The sequence below is a fragment of the Zootermopsis nevadensis genome, unplaced genomic scaffold (genome assembly GCF_977971745.1).
Source record: "Zootermopsis nevadensis isolate Lab colony 2312 unplaced genomic scaffold, Znev_1.0 Znev_ptg000027l, whole genome shotgun sequence".
Lineage (NCBI taxonomy): Eukaryota > Metazoa > Arthropoda > Insecta > Blattodea > Termopsidae > Zootermopsis > Zootermopsis nevadensis.
Genome location: NW_028259159.1, coordinates 1,971,081 through 1,990,000, shown reverse-complemented (window position 1 = coordinate 1,990,000; position 18,920 = coordinate 1,971,081). Strand labels below are relative to the sequence as shown.

At 36.5% G+C, this 18,920-nt stretch overlaps 3 protein-coding genes across 7 annotated transcripts in view; 1 reads left to right on the top strand and 2 right to left on the bottom strand.

The window, feature by feature from the left end:
* LOC110828503 (pickpocket protein 19) overlaps positions 1-5,314 on the bottom strand; it is a 14,657-nt gene extending 9,343 nt beyond the window's left edge. For 2 of the 3 annotated variants that reach the window (XR_002542701.2, XM_022061272.2), the window contains exons 1-4: positions 5,169-5,314; positions 2,449-2,643; positions 1,643-1,832; positions 886-1,016 (exon numbers count right to left, since the gene is read on the bottom strand). Coding sequence is in view for 2 of the 3 variants with exons in the window: in XM_022061272.2 (XP_021916964.2) it covers positions 886-1,016; positions 1,643-1,832; positions 2,449-2,643; positions 5,169-5,260 (608 nt within the window). In the remaining variant the exon portion in view is untranslated. Of the gene's footprint in view, positions 1-885; positions 1,017-1,642; positions 1,833-2,448; positions 2,644-4,088; positions 4,191-5,168 lie in introns of those variants that run through there. The other variant, XM_022061274.2, reaches the window with a different exon arrangement.
* Positions 5,315-7,111: 1,797 nt separating this feature from the next.
* LOC110828495 (transient receptor potential cation channel protein painless-like) lies at positions 7,112-12,570 on the top strand. Of its 2 annotated transcripts, XM_087356617.1 has the most exons (3): positions 7,112-7,370; positions 7,531-8,062; positions 9,061-12,570. In XM_087356617.1, exons 2-3 carry the CDS (start codon positions 7,647-7,649, stop codon positions 12,101-12,103), a joined length of 3,459 nt encoding a protein of 1,152 aa, XP_087212743.1. In that variant the 5' UTR covers positions 7,112-7,370; positions 7,531-7,646; the 3' UTR covers positions 12,104-12,570. The 2 variants fall into 2 exon arrangements, with proteins under 2 accessions (XP_087212743.1, XP_087212744.1); XM_087356618.1 differs by lacking the exon at positions 7,112-7,370 and having other exon boundaries at positions 7,860-8,072.
* LOC110828504 (neuropeptide Y receptor type 2) overlaps positions 10,657-18,920 on the bottom strand; it is a 98,288-nt gene continuing 90,024 nt past the window's right edge. The window contains exons 7-8 of one of the 2 annotated variants that reach the window (XM_087356619.1): positions 13,328-13,463; positions 10,657-12,996 (exon numbers count right to left, since the gene is read on the bottom strand). The gene's annotated coding sequence lies outside the window, so the exon portion shown is untranslated. The remainder of the gene's footprint in view (positions 12,997-13,327; positions 13,464-18,920) is intronic. The other variant, XM_087356620.1, reaches the window with a different exon arrangement.

Here is an 18,920-nt window from a genome sequence, read left to right as displayed (position 1 = left end):
TGACAAACCCAAATGTGTTTAACTATATTAAAAGTATAAATTCCAAGACAAATACAAGCAGTTTTATAAGTAAAATTTCTGAAGTTATAATAATTTCTAGCTGCTGAGTTTATATAGTAAGCACAGTCTCTCTGTAATAAATTCTGCAGGTAAGCTAAATATTATTTTCAGTTGGATGTCACACTGTTATATGGAACATAGTGAATTGTATAGACCAGCATTTCTCAACCTATGGTAGGCGTACCACTTGTGGTACATGAACTAAGTAAGAAAATCTAAAGATAATATTAACACAAATAAGTTTTCCCTGAATGCATTTGGTTGGTGGTACATTTAATGTGTTAAATTATAATTAGTGGTATGCCAGTGAAAAAGGGTGAGAACCTCTGCTACAGACTATCTAATATAACTATCTTTTCATGTCAATTCATCCAATAAAACCCAATATGTTTCAACCATTAACAGTGTGTGATTCACAAGCTAAATATTATCTTTATTTTATCACAAATGAGCATATCTACCATGTCAGTTGATGATAAGATTAAAGGGGCCTGTTTAAAAATGAGTTTGTGACTCGCCATACATTTTATTTGTAGTCTGTAATGTACCTGGGTGATCTATGTCATTCTGTAATACCCTGCAATGCTGTTGACAGAGGAGTTGTAATCTTTTCCAAACAGGCCATAATCTCACTCTCACCATGCTGCCATTGAAGGTGTAAATTTAAAAAGCAAGTACTATTCTGTAATATTCTTATGAAATTTCATGGAGATCCATCAACATATTAGGAGAGCAGTCACATACATATAAATAATACAATAAACCTAACTTTCCTTTGAAAGGAAAATATACTGAAACTATCATGTAATACTGTGGAGACGATACCTGGTATTAAGATTGTTAATGGCATAACACATTCCATATTCAGTTTCCAGTGGCAGGAAATACTTGCAGCAGTCAAATGGCTTGTCATTCCATCTACAGAAATGGAACAAGTCTGCGCAGTTCATTCGGAACTGAAACATAAAAAATAGTGAAAGAACTGGGCTTAAAGTACACATATATGCTCTAAGACAACAATGATTTAAAATCATACATTTACATATATTTCTATGATTATGAATAATGTACATTCAGTTTGGTGGATTCAGAACTGTTTAACACATGTGTCTACATAGTCATTCACATTACTGGCAAATATAATTTTATTTATTTATGTAAATTAGAGACCATAATGAATATAAAACCCAAATCATTCTTAACCTTTTTAAAAATACTGAATCACTTGGTGTAAGATTTTGAAATACATGATTCATTTTTCAAAATATAAATACAGAATTTATCATCCTTATGTTCTTTTTTCTCTCTGATACATGCTTTTCAAGTTAATTTCCTTATGAACATATCTTTGGTGTTTTATAAGAAAGGCGTAACGAAGACCCTTGAAACTGACAACTACGATTGATTTAGAAAACTGTGATGTCACCTGACAGTGAGAATATTGTTGGCCAGACCCTGATCAGGAAGCTTCAACTGGCAGATACTTGACACAAGTTAGTATACACATCTAGCAATATGTCACTTGATTAACTAAGATTTACTAGAGCATAACAACAATAACAATAAAACTTACTTAACTTACCAAGTTAGCAATTTCACTATAGTTGCCTGTGGGACATCCAGTTTCAGTACCATATTTATTGGCAGGGATACAGGCCTTAAGTAGGTTATATGAAGAGCCTTCATAAAAAGCTAGCTCACCAAAGACTTCTTCTATATCGAACCTCCGATCATATAGTGGATCATCTTCATCATAAATGTTAGAAAATAACCTGTGAATACACACACTTCAATTGATTTTAATATGCATAACACCATTTAAAACAAATTATTATGTAAACTGTGTGAGATTCTTTAGCTGTTTGCTCTAAAGCAGGGTTTTGTACTCTTCACCAAATATTAGTAGAGTGGTCAACTCAAGGAGGTTGAAATGGACAAGGCAGGGTAGCTGTCAGTATAGTGACTGACTATGTACTGGATGACCAGGGTTTAATCCCTAACTGGGGCAGAGAATGTTTCCTCTGGCCTCTGTGTCCAGACTGGCTCTGAGGCCCACCCAGCCTCGAGTCCAGTGGGCACCAAGGCCCTTTCCTGAGGGTAAAGTGCAGTAGCTATACCACCTCTCCCCCCAAGTGTCTGCATGGCATATAGCAGAACAACTCTTTTTTAGGCACGGATGAGAGGATAATGTTAAAATGGATATTAAATAAATAGGGTGTGGAATGGATTCACCTGCTCAGAATATGGAGCAGTGGTGGACTGCTGTGAGCACGCTAATGAACTTTTGGGTTCCATAAGAATGAATATTTTCTTGACCAGCTGAGTGACAATTAGCTTCTGAAGAAGGCTCCATGGAGTTTGTAGGTTAAATATTAAGGGATTACTTGCTTTTCAGTATGAGCAGCAACGATGTTTACGTTCAGAACTTCGCAGACCACAACAGAAGGGAACTGAGTGTTCCATTCAAGATATGTAGTCTCGACACCAAAGTTGATTGGGTTGTTCTGGAAAGTGGTCCAAGATTGTCTGATGAGGTACAGTGAGCCATACCAAGACAACAGAACACAGACCAGCCAAAATAACCTGCAACAAGGATGGTACATTTTAATATGTTGGTGCATGAAGTTGTGTAATCATTGAAGTACACACAGTTTCTTTCTTCATTCATTTAAAGACACTACTTCATCTGCAAAGTTTATACATCATCAAATTATAAATTACAGGACGATTATGTATAGTGATTTAAAGAATGGGGATGGAATTGTTGGGCACTGTAGTAAGGTGCTATAGGGACTGCACAATACCACAAATAACCACTGTATTTAACTTGAATGAGCAACAAGTAGAAAACACGTTTAAACATCGTTCCCTTGTTTCTGTTCTGACCTACGTAATACAAGTTCCTTACACAGACACATAAAAAGAACACAAAGTTGTAATGCAAGTTAAAGGTGGGAGAAAAAAGAGAACATATTTAAATCATAATTTATCACTTGCAACTTCCAAAAGTGGACTAATTATTCAATACTACCTATACATCAAACAAAGTGAACTAAACTTAATTAACTTAACTTAAACCTTTTTAATAACATTCACGCCATACCACATAGCTGCACAGCAATTGCACTTATTGATTATTCTGAAATTTGTTTGCATTTTCTACACAACAAATGGTCAGTTGCCAAAGCTCAATTTGTGTGAATAGAGTACAAGAAAACAATGGTAAAGCTGGCTTTAAGGTATAAGAAGCCTTGGTGGAAGATTATAGAAAAGCAAGGATACCTATTTCAGATCATATACATTTATCTCTTTAGTGACAGAGACAAAGGACCGATGGAAAGACGAACCAAAATAGGGTATGAAGGTCAATCCCCGAGACATTAACAGCTACTCAGACAATCAAGAAATTTCCCACATTTTATGGAATCCAAAGGTTCATTACTGTGTTCAAAACAGACCACTATTCTGTGCCAGGTTAACCGACATCACATCAAATTTGTTTAGGGCTCATTTTAAAAATGCCCCACATGCGTGCTACATACCCTGCCCACCTCAGTTTATGATCACCCTAATAATATCTGAAAGGAGGGTACAAATTAGGAAGCTCACACGCAATTTTCTCCAAACTCCTATTTCTTCTTCCTCCTTATTTACATATATTCTTCTCAACGTTTCGTTCTTGAGCACACACTACCCATTTTCTGCCCTTAATGCCAGAAAGTAATTCACGCCCCCGCAAAATAACAGGCAAAACTTAACGTTTTATATATTTCAAACGTTGCATCTGCGGACAGAAGACGATCAGACAAAAAATTCTTAAGTGAACTGTATCGAGCATTTCCCGAATTGAATCTGCTTAATTTATTCAAGAATGCAATTTTAAATCGGTACAGAAATCTGTCCACGTCCGAAAGAACTATATGAAATAAGAAGGGCATGGCGTGACTTTACATGGATATGACGCCTCGAGGACAGAAATTATAGAAACAATATGTAAAAATAATATCGAATAATTCCGTCCCTTGTACCTGTTTGCGTGTCTACTCTCCGGACTGCCTGTTGGTTTGATAACTGTCATGCAACAGGAAGTAAACAATTATAATGTGCTCAATCCTGACAACTGGTTAGACACAAGCTCCCAAACCACACGCAATCTGTTTTAGTCTGTTGAAATTTAACAGAAAATCTGAACCATAAAATTAGAGACATCAATTTATTACGACATGTACCAACATTTTTGTGCTACAAATTATTTTAATTTCTGGAAACTCTGTGATAAACGAAGCATTTCTGATCGTTTCTACGACGCGTCAGGTAGAACGTACAGGGTGAGGCAGTCATCAGTCTACATGTATGCACACATATCCCACTCATCCTTACAACTGGATCCTATGAATTTCAGCACTTTCGTCTCAAAACAAGTTTTTTGTAAAGATATTTCTAACCATATTCTGCGTACTACTGCAAGATTAATTTTTCTTCGTGGAAAAGGCCCCTGTTCCGTTTGCTCTCCAATTTACTGTTTAGAAGACAGAATTCTTGTGAAGATATTTTATACAACCTGCATCTAGAATTATGGATCCGATAACAACCTTTCCGTCAAACAAATAATAAAACATAGGTACTTCGCTTTCTCTGAGAATCACGGTTTAGGAGATAACAAAATTCTCTCGCACACACTTTTTGAACTTTATTTTCCTTTCAGACTCTTCGATTAGCAAGCAAGACAAATAAAAACCTGACATCCATTTTGTAGATGTACTATAATAATTAACACTGAAATTCTTCTGTTAAAACGTATTAGCTAAACTAAACTAAACATATCCTTTCAAATCGCATTCAGAAAGCACGTCGAACACATTTGTAAATATAATTTTTCAGACACTTTCTACATATGACATTTACTAATTGTTTTGAAGAGTAGCTTACTTGCTAAAAGAAACACAATTTGTTCTTAATATGCACGTTTCCCAAGCAGCGTTTACTTTTACAGATGTTGCAAATGTCAAACAATTTGGAGGTATCGTCGTAGGATTATTTGACACTATTTTATGAAAATAATCCTACGTGTACTACAAAATATAATTTAAATATGCGCAGTTAATCACCTTTCTACCCAAGTTCTTTCCTTTTGGGCAATGAATCGCAGACCATGAAATGTTGTGTTCACCAAATATTCTTTCAATGCATTTCTGAACATTATGAGACACGTAGCCCCATTTACCCACACAGAAACAGAGGCACTAAACAAGTTCATGTAGCAATTGAATCAAATATTATATATCCAAAGTGACAATGATCAGGGCTTTCACATATGGTAACTGTAAAAACCGCCTAAATTCCAAGTGTATTTTTATACAAGGAAAGAATGAAACTGACCCAGAGATTTTATTAACTCAAAAGTTGTGTGATTTTGTCCTTGAGGGTACGACAGTAAACACTCACACCACAACGAAAAGGGGGCAGCTTTCTATATTGTAAACTTATGTGCAGCTTTTAAAACTCTGAAAATATTTTCAAAGAAGGAGATGGTATACTTTTGCAGTCGAACTTGGTAAATTATTCTGTAACATCACGCGATATAAGATGAACCAGACTGATAAATCACTGAGCTGTAAAACCTGCATGAAGAAAATTTGTTACACTGTCACGTAAAGAACGACGCAAACGCTACGAAATTTTCTAGCAGAATGAAAGTAGCCTATATCGATATTATAATTTAATATCAGAGTGTTTAATGGAAACAGAATATTTAAATCGGTCAGCTCTGAAGTTAAAATAAGCGTGGACATTTTCCACATTATAAACAGGGACCGCGACTAAATTACTTTTAAACAGTTTTCGACGTGTAATATAAAAGAGTTAAAGCTGGTTTTGTGTATCTGTCATAACGTTATTCCTCACCTCCCTTTTCTTTACCCATTTCGTACCTCTAGCCTTTCCAAATCCTTGTAAACATTTAAAGATATGACGCAAACACACTTAATAAAAAAAAACTACCAAGTACGCACTCCGCAATACAAGAGTTTATATTTAGAAAGTGTGGCTCATCAGCTGTCATAGAACAACGAGGAATATAACTACATATTACGTTAATTAATAATTTTCCCCGGGCTGCGAGAAAATTTTAATACCGAGCACAAAAAAAAAATCCATCCACAAACATCAAAGTGGGTTTTATAATACCGATGTGTCAGGGATTAAAATTAATAAACAGCTGCATCTTCATACTGCCACTGTGAGAACCGAAACTCTGAATATCTACATGGGATAAACTAAATTTTTGCATTGGTAGTTTCTGAGAATGAGATGGGCAGGGCATGTAGCGCGCATGGATAGGACAAGAGATGTGCACCGGGTATTGGTTGGGAAGCCTGAGGGGAAGAGACCGCTGGGGAGACCTAGACGTAGATGGAAGGATAATGTCAGGCAGGATCTGTGGGAGATAGGAGTTGAAGGCAGCTGGATTTTGTTGGCCCAGGGCAGGGTCCGGAGGAGGGCTTTGGTTAATTCGGTGATGAATCTTCGGGTTCGGTAAGCCATCTAGTTAGTTAGTTTCTGAGCTGCAGCGCATAGTTTACCACCTCTGCATTAGTGTGATAAGGAACAGGACACTGAACCAACATCCAACAAAAAACAATGAAGACAAGGCCCAACAGCACACGAAAGATAATACCTTCTATCATTGTCACTAGTAGGCCTATACAAACGAAAATAACATAGGATATCCACAATATTAAATTTGTTTCACTAAATACACATGATTTAAAATCATGGAAAATTAAACATATATTTTACTTTTACATATTCTACTGTCTTAACATGTTGCCTGTACTGTATTTCTCAACTCTGAGCTTTATCAAACTGGCATGAAGGCCTACTCTGTGTCCTATGCAGAAAGAGAGTCAATAAATGAACGATAACACAGCTATCAACCTTTCTCCCTTATCTGTTTCCCACCTGCCAACTGACAATGTATTCCCTACGTACAGTTCATATTTAAGTCAACATGATATTGCAGGTAAATAATTTACTTATACATATTGATAAACCCAAGACAGACTTGTTCGAGATTGATCTACTGTATACTGTGCACGCAGTCTACATGAAAGGATGTGTCTAGCAGAAATGTGTTGAAGTGTTAAGATGGAAAGGGGAAAGTGAATACATTCCACAGAGTGTAATATAGAAATAAAACATCAGACTCATATCAACTAGTGTGCATGTAAATTAATGTCTGTCTGTTTTTTTCACTATCCTGAACAATTAAATGTAATGCATGAGTTCAGATCTAAAATTATCACTGAAATGTTAGTAATATTACTAAATGTTCCTTAGCTTTTAAGGCTGCAACATAACCAAAGACTTACAAATAGTAATACACCACCACTGGAGCAATCGTATTATCACATTATTCCTTAAAATCATTACATGATACTATAATCAACTGATTACAATTTTTATTTGCAGAAATTCACCATTAGTTAATATAGCTGAACATACACGCAGACATGGAAGAAACTGGAGCCTGAATATCACAATTAAAATCATAAAGTTTACAAAAATCAACCTAGAAGTTTGCCAATATGGAGGACTGTACAACTCCCAAAGACCCTGAATCAACAGAACAAGATCCGCAGAAACAGCTACTCAAAGCACTAATAGCTCAGAATCTTACCAAGTTCTGTGAACTATTAAGGAATCCTAAAGTCAACCCCGTTCACAAATATGGACGACCATACTGGTCCACATGTCTTGAAATTGCATGTTGGAGTGAAGGCTGTGAAGAGTTTGTTAGGGCCTTACTTCAAGAAGGTGTCAACCCCAACATAAATACTACTGTTCCTGAACCAATACATTACGCAGCTTCCAAAGGCAATTACAACACCTTGAAGGTTCTTCTCTGGGACAAACGAACCAAAGTGAATGCTGTCGACAGTTCTGGGAGGACAGCTCTTCACCTTGCTGCCAACAATTTTGGATGTGGAGAAGATGCAGATAGGTAGGAAAAAGTATGTCATATTTGAGGTTCTCATGACAGTGACGATGACAACATTGTTCTTCTGGATTGTGATACTGTTTCAGAGAAACGTTGGTATCTACCTGATTCCACAAGGTATCACAATTCAGAACATCATCAAGTATAAAATCATCTGTTTCAATAAGGCGTTTGAGCTGTTTCATTCACTTAGTTATCTTGATATCTATTTTAAACAACTTTCCCATTAAACCTATCTATATTGTTACACACAATTTTATGTATCTGCATACATATATAATGTAATTATCTCACTAATTTATTTATTTGTAATTATTTTAATGATGCTTTAAGTACCTCAGACTGTACAGCATCAGTGAGAGAATAATAGTGGATAATGAATTGGGAAGGATGTGGAAGGAAACTATTGTGGCCTAATTTAAGGTACTGTCCTGGCATTTTCCTGGTGGGACTGAGGAAAACCACAAAAACCTCAGTCATGCTAGCCAGTCTCCAGGTCAAGAATTGAGACAAGGACCTCCCAAATACACAACAAGAGTTCTAACCACTTGAACACAACATTCAGCAAGTATCAAACTAAAGCAGGTAGGATCATGACTGGTGAGCCAGGACAGAAGTGGGAAAAGAGGTCTGCTATCAGAACATCCATCTGCAGGGATGAAGGAAAACTGGACTATACAGCATCACTCTGGCACCAACTGTCCAGATCACAGAACTGTTCAAGGATCTTCATACGTAAGCTGGGAAAATGCCTTAAGACAAGGCTATAAACACTTCCACTTATCACCAATTCAAACCTTCCTATTCTAGTCACATAAAGTCAGTGTAAAAGAACTCTGTGGCCAAATGCAATAATATTAAATTTTTTTAAACAGTAATCCACTCATTGGTCATGTAAGAATTAGTGTCTGATCTGAATTAAGGAAACAACGAATAATTACTGTGCAACCTCAGACTTAATCTAGAAACAAGATTAAATGATAATACAATTTGTTTCCTAGGTATGAACGCTGCATTGCATTGCTGATCTGCTCAGACATAGATGTGAACCATTCTAACAAGAAAGGCTACACTGCTCTACATGAAGCTGTATATTATGGAGGTCGGGAGGCAGTGTTAGCTATGCTCAAACATGGCTCACACATATTAGATTTGGATTCCTCACATGGAGTTGGGCGATCAGCTCGTGACATCATTACTGAACATTACCCTGACTTGAAAAGTATTCTCCCATCGCCAAGGATTGAACAAATTCATTCACACCCTCACATGCAACTTCTAACTGCTTTTCAACATAAGCAACTCAACCTCTTCTGTGACCTTCTACGCCAAGTAAATGTATATGGTAACGCTTGTCTCAATCCCAACTTCTGGTACAGCAAACCCTATAATTCTACATGTCTTGAAATGGCATGTAAGGAAACTGGTTGTGAGGAGTTTGTACTAGCACTGCTTTTAGCTGGAGCAGATGTAAATACAGTGAACATAATCACACGCAAATCACCTCTTCATTTAACTGCTGAAGCAGGAAATTACGAAGCAATGAAGATAATACTGAAAGACAGAAGAACAAATGTAAACATGGTGGATGATTCTGGGCAAACTGCTCTACACATTGTTGTGGAACAATACAGAGAAAATGATGGTGATGCCCGAAGACTGTTGGAATGTATTTCTGTTTTACTAAAACACAAAGGCACTGATGTGAACAGAACTGACAAGAATGGCTGTACTGCTTTTCACTTAGCAGCTCTCAGAAATAATACTAAGGTAGTACAGCTGATCCTAGAACATGATGACCTTGAACTTGACCTGGACACTTCACAGGGACCTGGACAGAAGACAACTCGTGACATCATCACAGAAAATTTTTCAGAAATCAAGAGACTTCTTCCTCAGAAGAGTGTTGTAGGAAACCATGAATGTTCACTGAAGGAAACTCTGTTCCAGCATTTATATAGGTGGGAAAGCCAAGAGTTTGTAAGTATCTTCAAAAGAAATTTGAATAAATATCCCACCCATGCAGTACAAGAACTTAATGATGGATGTTATACATGTTTACAATATGCCAGCAATTATGGTTTACATGATGTAGTTAAAGTGTTATTGGAGTATGAAGCAGACCCAAATGCAACTACTGACTATGATAAAAGACCACCAGTTGTTCTTGCATGCTTAAGACAGAACCAAGACATTTTAAAATTTTTCCTTGATTTGCCACCTGAATCAAACTTTAACATTAATGCTACAGATGCAAAAGGAAATACAGCACTCCATTATGCAGCTCAAAATGGAGATCTTAATTCTGTTATAGCATTATTAAGTCATGGTGCAGACATTAAAATCAGGAACATTTTTAACTGGCCACCATTATCTGCACCAGCTGTACATACTATGCTTGACCACTCCCTGCAGACCAATCGCAATTTCCCAAATGATGAAGCCTATGAGATGATATTTAACTATCGCTTCCTATTAGCACATGTCGGGCAGGAGAATGTGGGACAGACAACATCAAAGAAGGATGCAATACCTGTGGTAAAGAATCTGGATGAAGAATCATTTGAAGGCAAGCATAAAGTGAAAGCACTTACTCCTGAAATGGATTTGCTCTTTTATCTAAGTCAATCACAAGAATACAAGCACTTACTGACACATCCAATTATCACCAGCTTTTTACATTTAAAATGGTTAAGGATAAGATCATCATACTTCATAAATCTTGTCTTGTACATTCTATTTTTAGTATTACTTAACACATACATCTTCATGGATTATGGATTACCAGAACCACATTCCACATTTATGAATGATTCAATGCAGAACACCTCAAATGGAACAAGTAGACCTAGTTCAGAAGACAAACATCAAGAAACACATTTGGAAAGGTTTAGAACAGTGTATGGAAACTTAATCTGGTTTTCACTCCTATTTATACTTTTCTGTCATACAGTACGAGAATTGTTCAAATTTGTCATGTCACCTTCAAAATATATCCTGACACTGGACAATATACTTGACATAGCTCTGATATTCATAACCACAATAGTTCTGTTCAAATCATGGGAGGAAGATAATCACAGGAAATTATTCACAGCATATTCCTTATTCCTGTCTTGGATTGAACTGGCATTAATAATTGGACGCCTTCCTAAACTATCAATTAATATTGAACTGATAAAATCTGTAGCAAGGCATTACATATTCTTTTTTTTATCATACTTCTTGTTCATCATAGCATTTGCAGTTACTTTCTATATTTCCTATCATGGCAATGTGGCATATGATAGTGAGAATGAGGCATTTCCAACTCTGTGGACAGCAGTAACACATACAATCATGTTAATGACAGGTAGACTCTATGTGCCTTCTATTAAAGGCTATGGTTGCATCATATTCCTGTTATTTGCATTCCTAATTATTATGGTTATGCTGAATGTTCTGACAGGTGTAGCTGTGTCTGATGTAAAACTGATTCATGACAATGCTGAATTGCTCCAGGTGGTGTCTAGAATAAGACTTCTATATGAAATTGAAAGTATTTTGATATACTGGAACAGATTCATGGAGAAAATATGCAAGTTAAATTGTGCATCAAAGACAGCTGCATATTTGAATAATGCATTAAGAAGGATAATATTATTTCCAAACACAAACACATCAGAAAAGTATATAAGTGTTTTGCCCAATAAGAATGCTACAATAGTATTTCCAAATGGAACAAAATCTGTTACTTGTAGAATGAAACAAGAAATCCTACAAGCAGCCATAAATATTATCATTCAGCAAGATAACTTTACAGATTTAGACCACATGAGACAAAGTCTACATCACTATCATAAAGAAAATTTGCAAAAATTTCCTTCAAGCAGCAGTAGTTTTGATAAAATTGACAATACAATGACTGAAAATTGTAAGAATCCAGAAATGACTGAAGAGAATTTTAGTATGTTGCAAAATATACTACACAGGAATCATAAATATTTAGATACAAACATGAAGAAACTGTCAGAACAATGTCAGTTACAACTAACCCATTCATAAAAAGAACTTCAAGAGAAGTTTGACAAATATGAACAAATGTTCAACTCAATTGAACAGTCACAAAATCAAATCACAGATCTACTGACAAAAATACTAAACGTACTCACCTCACGAAATGACAAAACAATGTTTTGTGATGTAACACCTGATATGTAAATTAAGATAAGGATGGGCACAAAATGTTAACTCCAGAAACAAGACATATGAAGAAACATTTAAAAGAAAGGTACCCCTTACTGCAGATTTTAAAAATAACTGAAATGTGTAGTAGGTCAAAATGATTCCCACCTGGAAGCTAATTACAATTTCCATTATCCAGTTAAGAAGTGCATAAAAGTATATACCAGTTTTCAGTATTTATGATTTTGCATTTCTTATTTGACTTGATGTCAAATTTTCTACACAAAACTGTATTGTTTACCAAACTAAATAATAAAGATATGACACTACATAGAGGCATTAACAAATTTTTCTTTGTAACTGATTAAGTGTAAATCACATTGAAATATGGTGCAGGAAAAAATATGTAGACATTTTAGTGATTACTATGATAACTGAATATTTTTAAGACAAGCTAGGACAGGGAACAAATATAAACTAAAATGAATTTCACCTCACAACCTTTTAGGGCAGAGCAGATACCAAATTAATAAAAATTCTTTATGCAGTTTGGAAGGTGAAATATGTCGGATTGATAGAGATGAACATATAATCTTCCTTTCATGCTTTCATTTGATTAATTTTGTGCTGAAACACATAAATCTATAACTACCAGTAAGAAAGAAAAATGAGTAAACTCCTTAGGTCAAATTGTGAGCCTTGTAACTGTAACTTCAAGATCCCTTACTCTTTACTACTGCGTCCTGCTTTTCAACACCCACTTTTACTCATTTCTGGCAGAAACGCAGAAGCAGCATGGAAATAAACAAAGTAAATAAACCTTAAATGTCAAATGCACTCTAAATTTCACATCTACTGGAAATAGCTGCTTGGAAGACTGAAAATGGATGAAACTCTCTGAGGATTATGTTCAATGGTAGGTTGCAGTATCTCAGGTGTTAAATCTTCATGTGTTATTACTAGTGTTAGTACATAAGTATCAGGATTGTGAAAATTATTTGTGTTTTTAATCTCTCAAAAATCACACAAATTAAGTATGGTTGAATGTAAATATCCAAAGATGGGATAAAATCAGGTTAGTGCACCAGATGTATTAATACACACCTTACTAAAGGACCAAAAAACATGAGTCTTCTGTGGGTCTGGAAGAGATGGTTGGCTCAGCACACTCTGGAATGCTGTTTGGAGTTCATAAATTGACAGTGCATATGCTTCATCTGAGATAAAATGTAGTCCATATCTAGAAAGTATAACAAAATAGATTTTCAGATGTTCTAGTGTGAGTGAAATATACTTTATGGGCCAGTCCACGTCTGTCTGTCACACATTTTGCAAGAACGGTACTAGATCCCATTATTGTAATCCACTAATGAAACAAGGTACCTAAGGACCCCCACCATTTTGAACACACTGCTACATAACAAAGAGATACAAGGGTATCAAATGTTGACTGAGCTACCCTGCTCACGCAATGAGTCTGTAGAAACAGAAAATCCAATCAAATTCATACTGACCTATGGCACACCTCCATTAGTTGCAGCACCAACTTTGGGTCATAAACTTCCCCTAGAGGATTAATGGGTTTCACAGGAATGCCTTCACTGTCCTCCCTCTTGTCCATGCTCTGTAATGGCAGATTGTAATACATCAGCAGTAAGCTCAAATGTTATGTCTCTCCAATACTGATCCGAAAGAGAACAAGTAGTAATGTTCAACATAGTATTTTTTCATCAAAAGCAAATTGAAAAACAAAAGAATTTGCTACTTGTAAAAAGTATGTATGTGTATATATATTTATCACTGCTATGAAATTAGCAAAAAGTAAAAAATCGTGTTAGTGTTCATTTTTACCAGGAAACTAAATGTGATAAAGTGCAAGCCGTCAGAGAGACAAGACATAGTATGTCTCAGTACCATGAACTATTAACAACATAAATAGACCTAACCTAACCTGAACGAATTCATGTGACCGAAACAGCTTATTTTTTCTCAATCAAAGTTTGTGGTCGATAGTGTGAACGAAACACAATTACACATTCAAAATATAAGTATAAACTTAAACTCTGACCTACAGATTAAGCTCCTTAATAACAACCACAAACTAAGCCACAAGCAAATCTCAAATTCTGATGATTGGGAACATAGCGCCGTGCGTATTGTGCTGCGACCTGTGAGCGATTTACAAATAGAAACAACGATGACGTGACAGTAGGCAAGTAGGTAAGAAGGTTAACTACTCTTCAACCTTCAAAATTCCTCCTCATATCAAATATTTAAATAATTTATTTGTGTGAAGACAACATTCAATACTACAATAAAACCTGCATATCAACATGCTTACGTGAAGTGTGATTAGTGCTCTTACCAATGTAAAATCCTAACTAACTAACTAGATTGCTTACCGAAACCGAAGATTCATCACCGAATTAACCAAAGCCCTTCACCGGACCCTATCCTGGACCAACAAAATCCAGTCTCCTTCAACTCCTATCTCCCATAGATCCCGCCTGACATTATCCTCCCATCTACGTCTAGGTCTCCCCAGCGGTCTCTTTCCCTTCAGGCTTCCCAACCACACCTCTTGTCCTATCCATGCGCGCTACATGCCCAGCCCATTTCATTCTTCTCGACTTAATCACCCTGACAATATTGGGGAAGGAGTACAGATTTTTAAGCTCATCATTATGGAGTTTGCTCCATGCCCCATCGTCTTCCCTCTTAGGCCCAAATATCCTCCTCAACACAACAAATAACTATGGAAGTTCCGCACAGACTAGATTATTTTTTAATATGTGAAGATTCACTAACTATAATTCACATAAGCAATATCTACAGTACGCTATTTATTTACTAAAGCTTCAGTACATAATCGGATATATCAATGATAAACTGATCAACTTAGCCCTACGCATTCATAACGCATCATGCATGACGCTTAAACGCAGCTGCATTGATGGGGGCCTTAAATGCGATTCAGCGAGTTATTCAATACAGTTCCATTTAACCAAAACATTATACAACCAAAGGGAAGAACTAAGATTGACAGCGTTTGAGGAAATAACAGGAACGTAACAAGGGGCTTGATAATTGTACTTTTAACAAAACTTTATTTGGATCATCAACATAAAGAATATGTGATTGCATACAACCTGAGTGTAAAATCCCTGGAATGTCCTGGGCAATGAACCTCAAAGAAAAAGTGTGAGGGTGTAAACTGAACTCAAATGGACACGTGTCAGGGTACGTGGGGGCCTCTTATGAACACTGTAATGAATCCATGGATTCCATGACGGCGGGAAATATCTATACAAGCCGGACTACTACCATCTTCTCAAACAGGACACTCTAGCTGCTACATAAAGCTACTTTACACAAATGTACGAATTCCGCGTTACATCTGTTAAGCAATGCCTTCCTTTCACACACGTATTTCCACTGAGAAAACTAGTAACATGGAGTCCGAACCTATGTCAGAGTTATCACCTTTCTTGCCCCGTAATCAAAAGATGTATGATTCGAAACCAGGCCGAAATATACAAGCCGAGCAGCGGTAACGAGGCTTACTTATAAGATGGAGATACCAGGTTCGAATCTCACCAGGAACGCCGGATAAGAGGACTGAACTTTCTAATGGTTCTCCAAGTAACTGCAAAGGTGGCGCCTTGAAACATTCATCCATTTATCTTATAACTAACAACTGACTGAGTGATACAAGATAATGCTTGTGGAAATGTTATTTAGCCACTTTTTCAAACGCCCTTCATTCGATCAAATCTCATGTGCCAGTTAAATATAGCCCGCATCTTACTACGTCACTCAGCACAGGACCTTCCTAGATCCATTTTAATATTATCATTTCATGCACACTAGGTCTCTAAACTATTCTCTTTTTCCTAGGTTTTCCGATCAAAATGTATGCATTTTTCATTTCCCGGCACCTACTATCCACCCCGCTCATGTCATAATTCCTCCATCAGTCACTTTAAAAATACTATATGAAGAGTACGAATTATCATCATGCAATTGTCTCCATCATCCTGTTGATTCCGCACTCTTAAATCCACATATTCGTGTCAGCACTGTTTTAGTCGAAGACTCTAAAAGTGTTCTAGGAATATTTGTGATGGTTGTCTATTGAAGAGTAAAAAGAGACGGGAGGCCAAGGCAGGAACACTTGAGACGTTCTCGTCTTTTCTGTCAGTGAAGTTCAGAGTGCTTGTCTGTGTGTCACTTAGAACAATAGAAACTCTGAGAAGACAAGCGAGTGTCTAGAAGATACACAAAAATAACTCACATTGACAGATGTGGTCGAACCAGCTTTTGCCTCTGACTTGGGCTACATAAAATGATACAGTAGCGACTTTGTGCGCCATACAGGATTTGTATTGTCCGTAAATGTTATCAGCGGCCTTAAGTCTTAAAAAAGTATACATTTAGGAGTATTAGAAACTATTCATAGACAAAAACGATATCTTATACTTTATAAATGCGAACAAAAGCCACAATTTTCATTGCGAAATGCTAAACTTCGACTACTTACATGGATCAGTTCCCTTAACCTTTTCAGTTAATGGCCACTTCTCTAAAATTAACATTGTGAAAAAAATTACACTCAATCAACGAGCTAACCAACTACACAACTAATTATATAAATGATATATTAACATTATGGTAACGGAACTCTAAGGTTCAATGCCGATAACAACCAAAATCCGGCAATGGACACGGACCTCAGCCAGCTCAATCCATGCACATGCCTTACTTCCCTGAGATTCATGTTCATGCTATCCTCCCATCTCCTTCTAGCTCTTCAAACATATTCTATTTGAATGGCTACTTGGAATACTGCAAAACACCAAAGAAGTACACGTGGTAACATTCTCTTACCACTTACAAGTTTAAAATTTCCTGGATTATGATTTTGAAAGTATCGGTAAAATTTTAAGCAGGGTTATTTTAAGAACTATTACATAGCGTGTTTATTGTCGGTATTTAGTACCAAAACAAGAAAAACATTTGAGTTCAATGAAAACTATAAAAAGATGCCAGTATAATTAAAACCCAATCATCTGAAAGAGGGAGTAGGACCATCTCACTCATTATACCTCGTACAATGGCCAATATCCAACATAAATTTCGGTGTACTGGAGCTGCTACTGACAAAAACATTTACAGGGATGTGTGGTGTTTTCTGCTTTAACAGTGTCAAATCTTGCTGTAACCTCTCCCCCAAATCCTAATGGGGTTAATTTTCCTGTGGGCCTACATAAGCTAAGGCACATATAACGGAATGCAGATTTCAAAGGTTATAATAGGGATAAAATCGACAGTATGAATTTCAGTCCGTATATAACTGCAGGAAAGAGTAGAAGACGAAGTGTATAAGATCCGAATATAACACTTCCTGAAGAATAAAAGATGGAATAAACATTAAGTCACGTGCGAAAATAGAAGCAATTGTGCTAGAAGCAAATCGATCAGAGTCATCAATCATCTGAAAAAAGAACTTTCAAATGTCCTGTCTTCACAGCCATAGTCCGAGGACAAAGTAAGATTCTGCATAATATGAACTGCTTCGGAGACCAGACATCATCATTTATATACAACGTACCATTTCCTAATTTAATATTCTACATAATTTAACATTTTAACGCAGTCTGTAACTTATAGAACGTTCCATGAATATCTGAAACTCCTGCTACCTTCTCGATCCACCTCGTCCCTCTGCATCGCTGATACGGGCACGATATCCAGAGGTTCTCTAAATATTTTTCATATTCTTACCACGCAGAGCTCAATAATTTCTTACTGCAAGAGTAATATATGTACTGAACGCACCCATTGTTGGTGGTTCGATGGATTTTAGGATTCTGAAGTATAAATCACGAGGTTTCAAGTAAAGGTGGGTCAGACTGGTCGGCACATAGGAAAAATGGAAAATATGTAGACGTAGGCGTAGATGGCATGATAATATTAAAACGGGTTTTAAAATAATGTGTAAGGAATTCATCTGTCTTAGAATAAGTTCTTCTGAACACATTAATGGATATTCGGCTTTCATAGAAGGTGAAGAATTTATTGATCGGTTGAGTAAAATTATCTTTTTAAGAAAGATTCCGCTCCACACAGTTAATTATTAGAAAATGCTAGTGGATTTCTAGAGCAGGGGCGATTACTAATTTCCATAAGCACTAAAACACATTTAAGTTAAGTAACTAACCGTTCTTTACATTTGTAATGAGTTTAAGCTTTTAATTCCGTCCGGATCTGACATAATGGATGGAAGGGCCATTAAACATTTGTGTTATGTCCAAGGGAGAGTTTCTAATTTAATTCCATAATTTCGAAGTGATGTTAATTTACACGTTGATGCATATATTCAAAGAAACATCGAGCATTTAATCACGAAGTGTCATAGGGAGCGCTGAAAACGTAGGTGACACAGGAGTTTCAGAGATAACAACACCCACAGGACAATTTTCCCAGCACGACTTTGTCTGCTGCAAATCAACACGTGTTCTCAAACTCCAGTTCCTTGTGGTGGTACCACTGGCAAACTATTGCGAACAGAAACGAAATGGAAATCGTTAAGTAATTATATTCACAGTCGGCGACGAAATGAGCGGGGCGGGGAGTGGTAATGATCAGAAAAGACAAGTCTAAAACTTCTTGACGATGGTGAAGAGTCAATTGAATA

Bases quoted from the DNA above. Each gene is read 5' to 3' on its own strand.
- LOC110828495 (XM_087356617.1), top strand. From the start codon at position 7,647: ATGGAGGACTGTACAACTCCCAAAGACCCTGAATCAACAGAACAAGAT. The intron at 8,063-9,060 runs GTAGGAAAAAGT...TTTGTTTCCTAG, and splicing joins TGTGGAGAAGATGCAGATAG to GTATGAACGCTGCATTGCAT.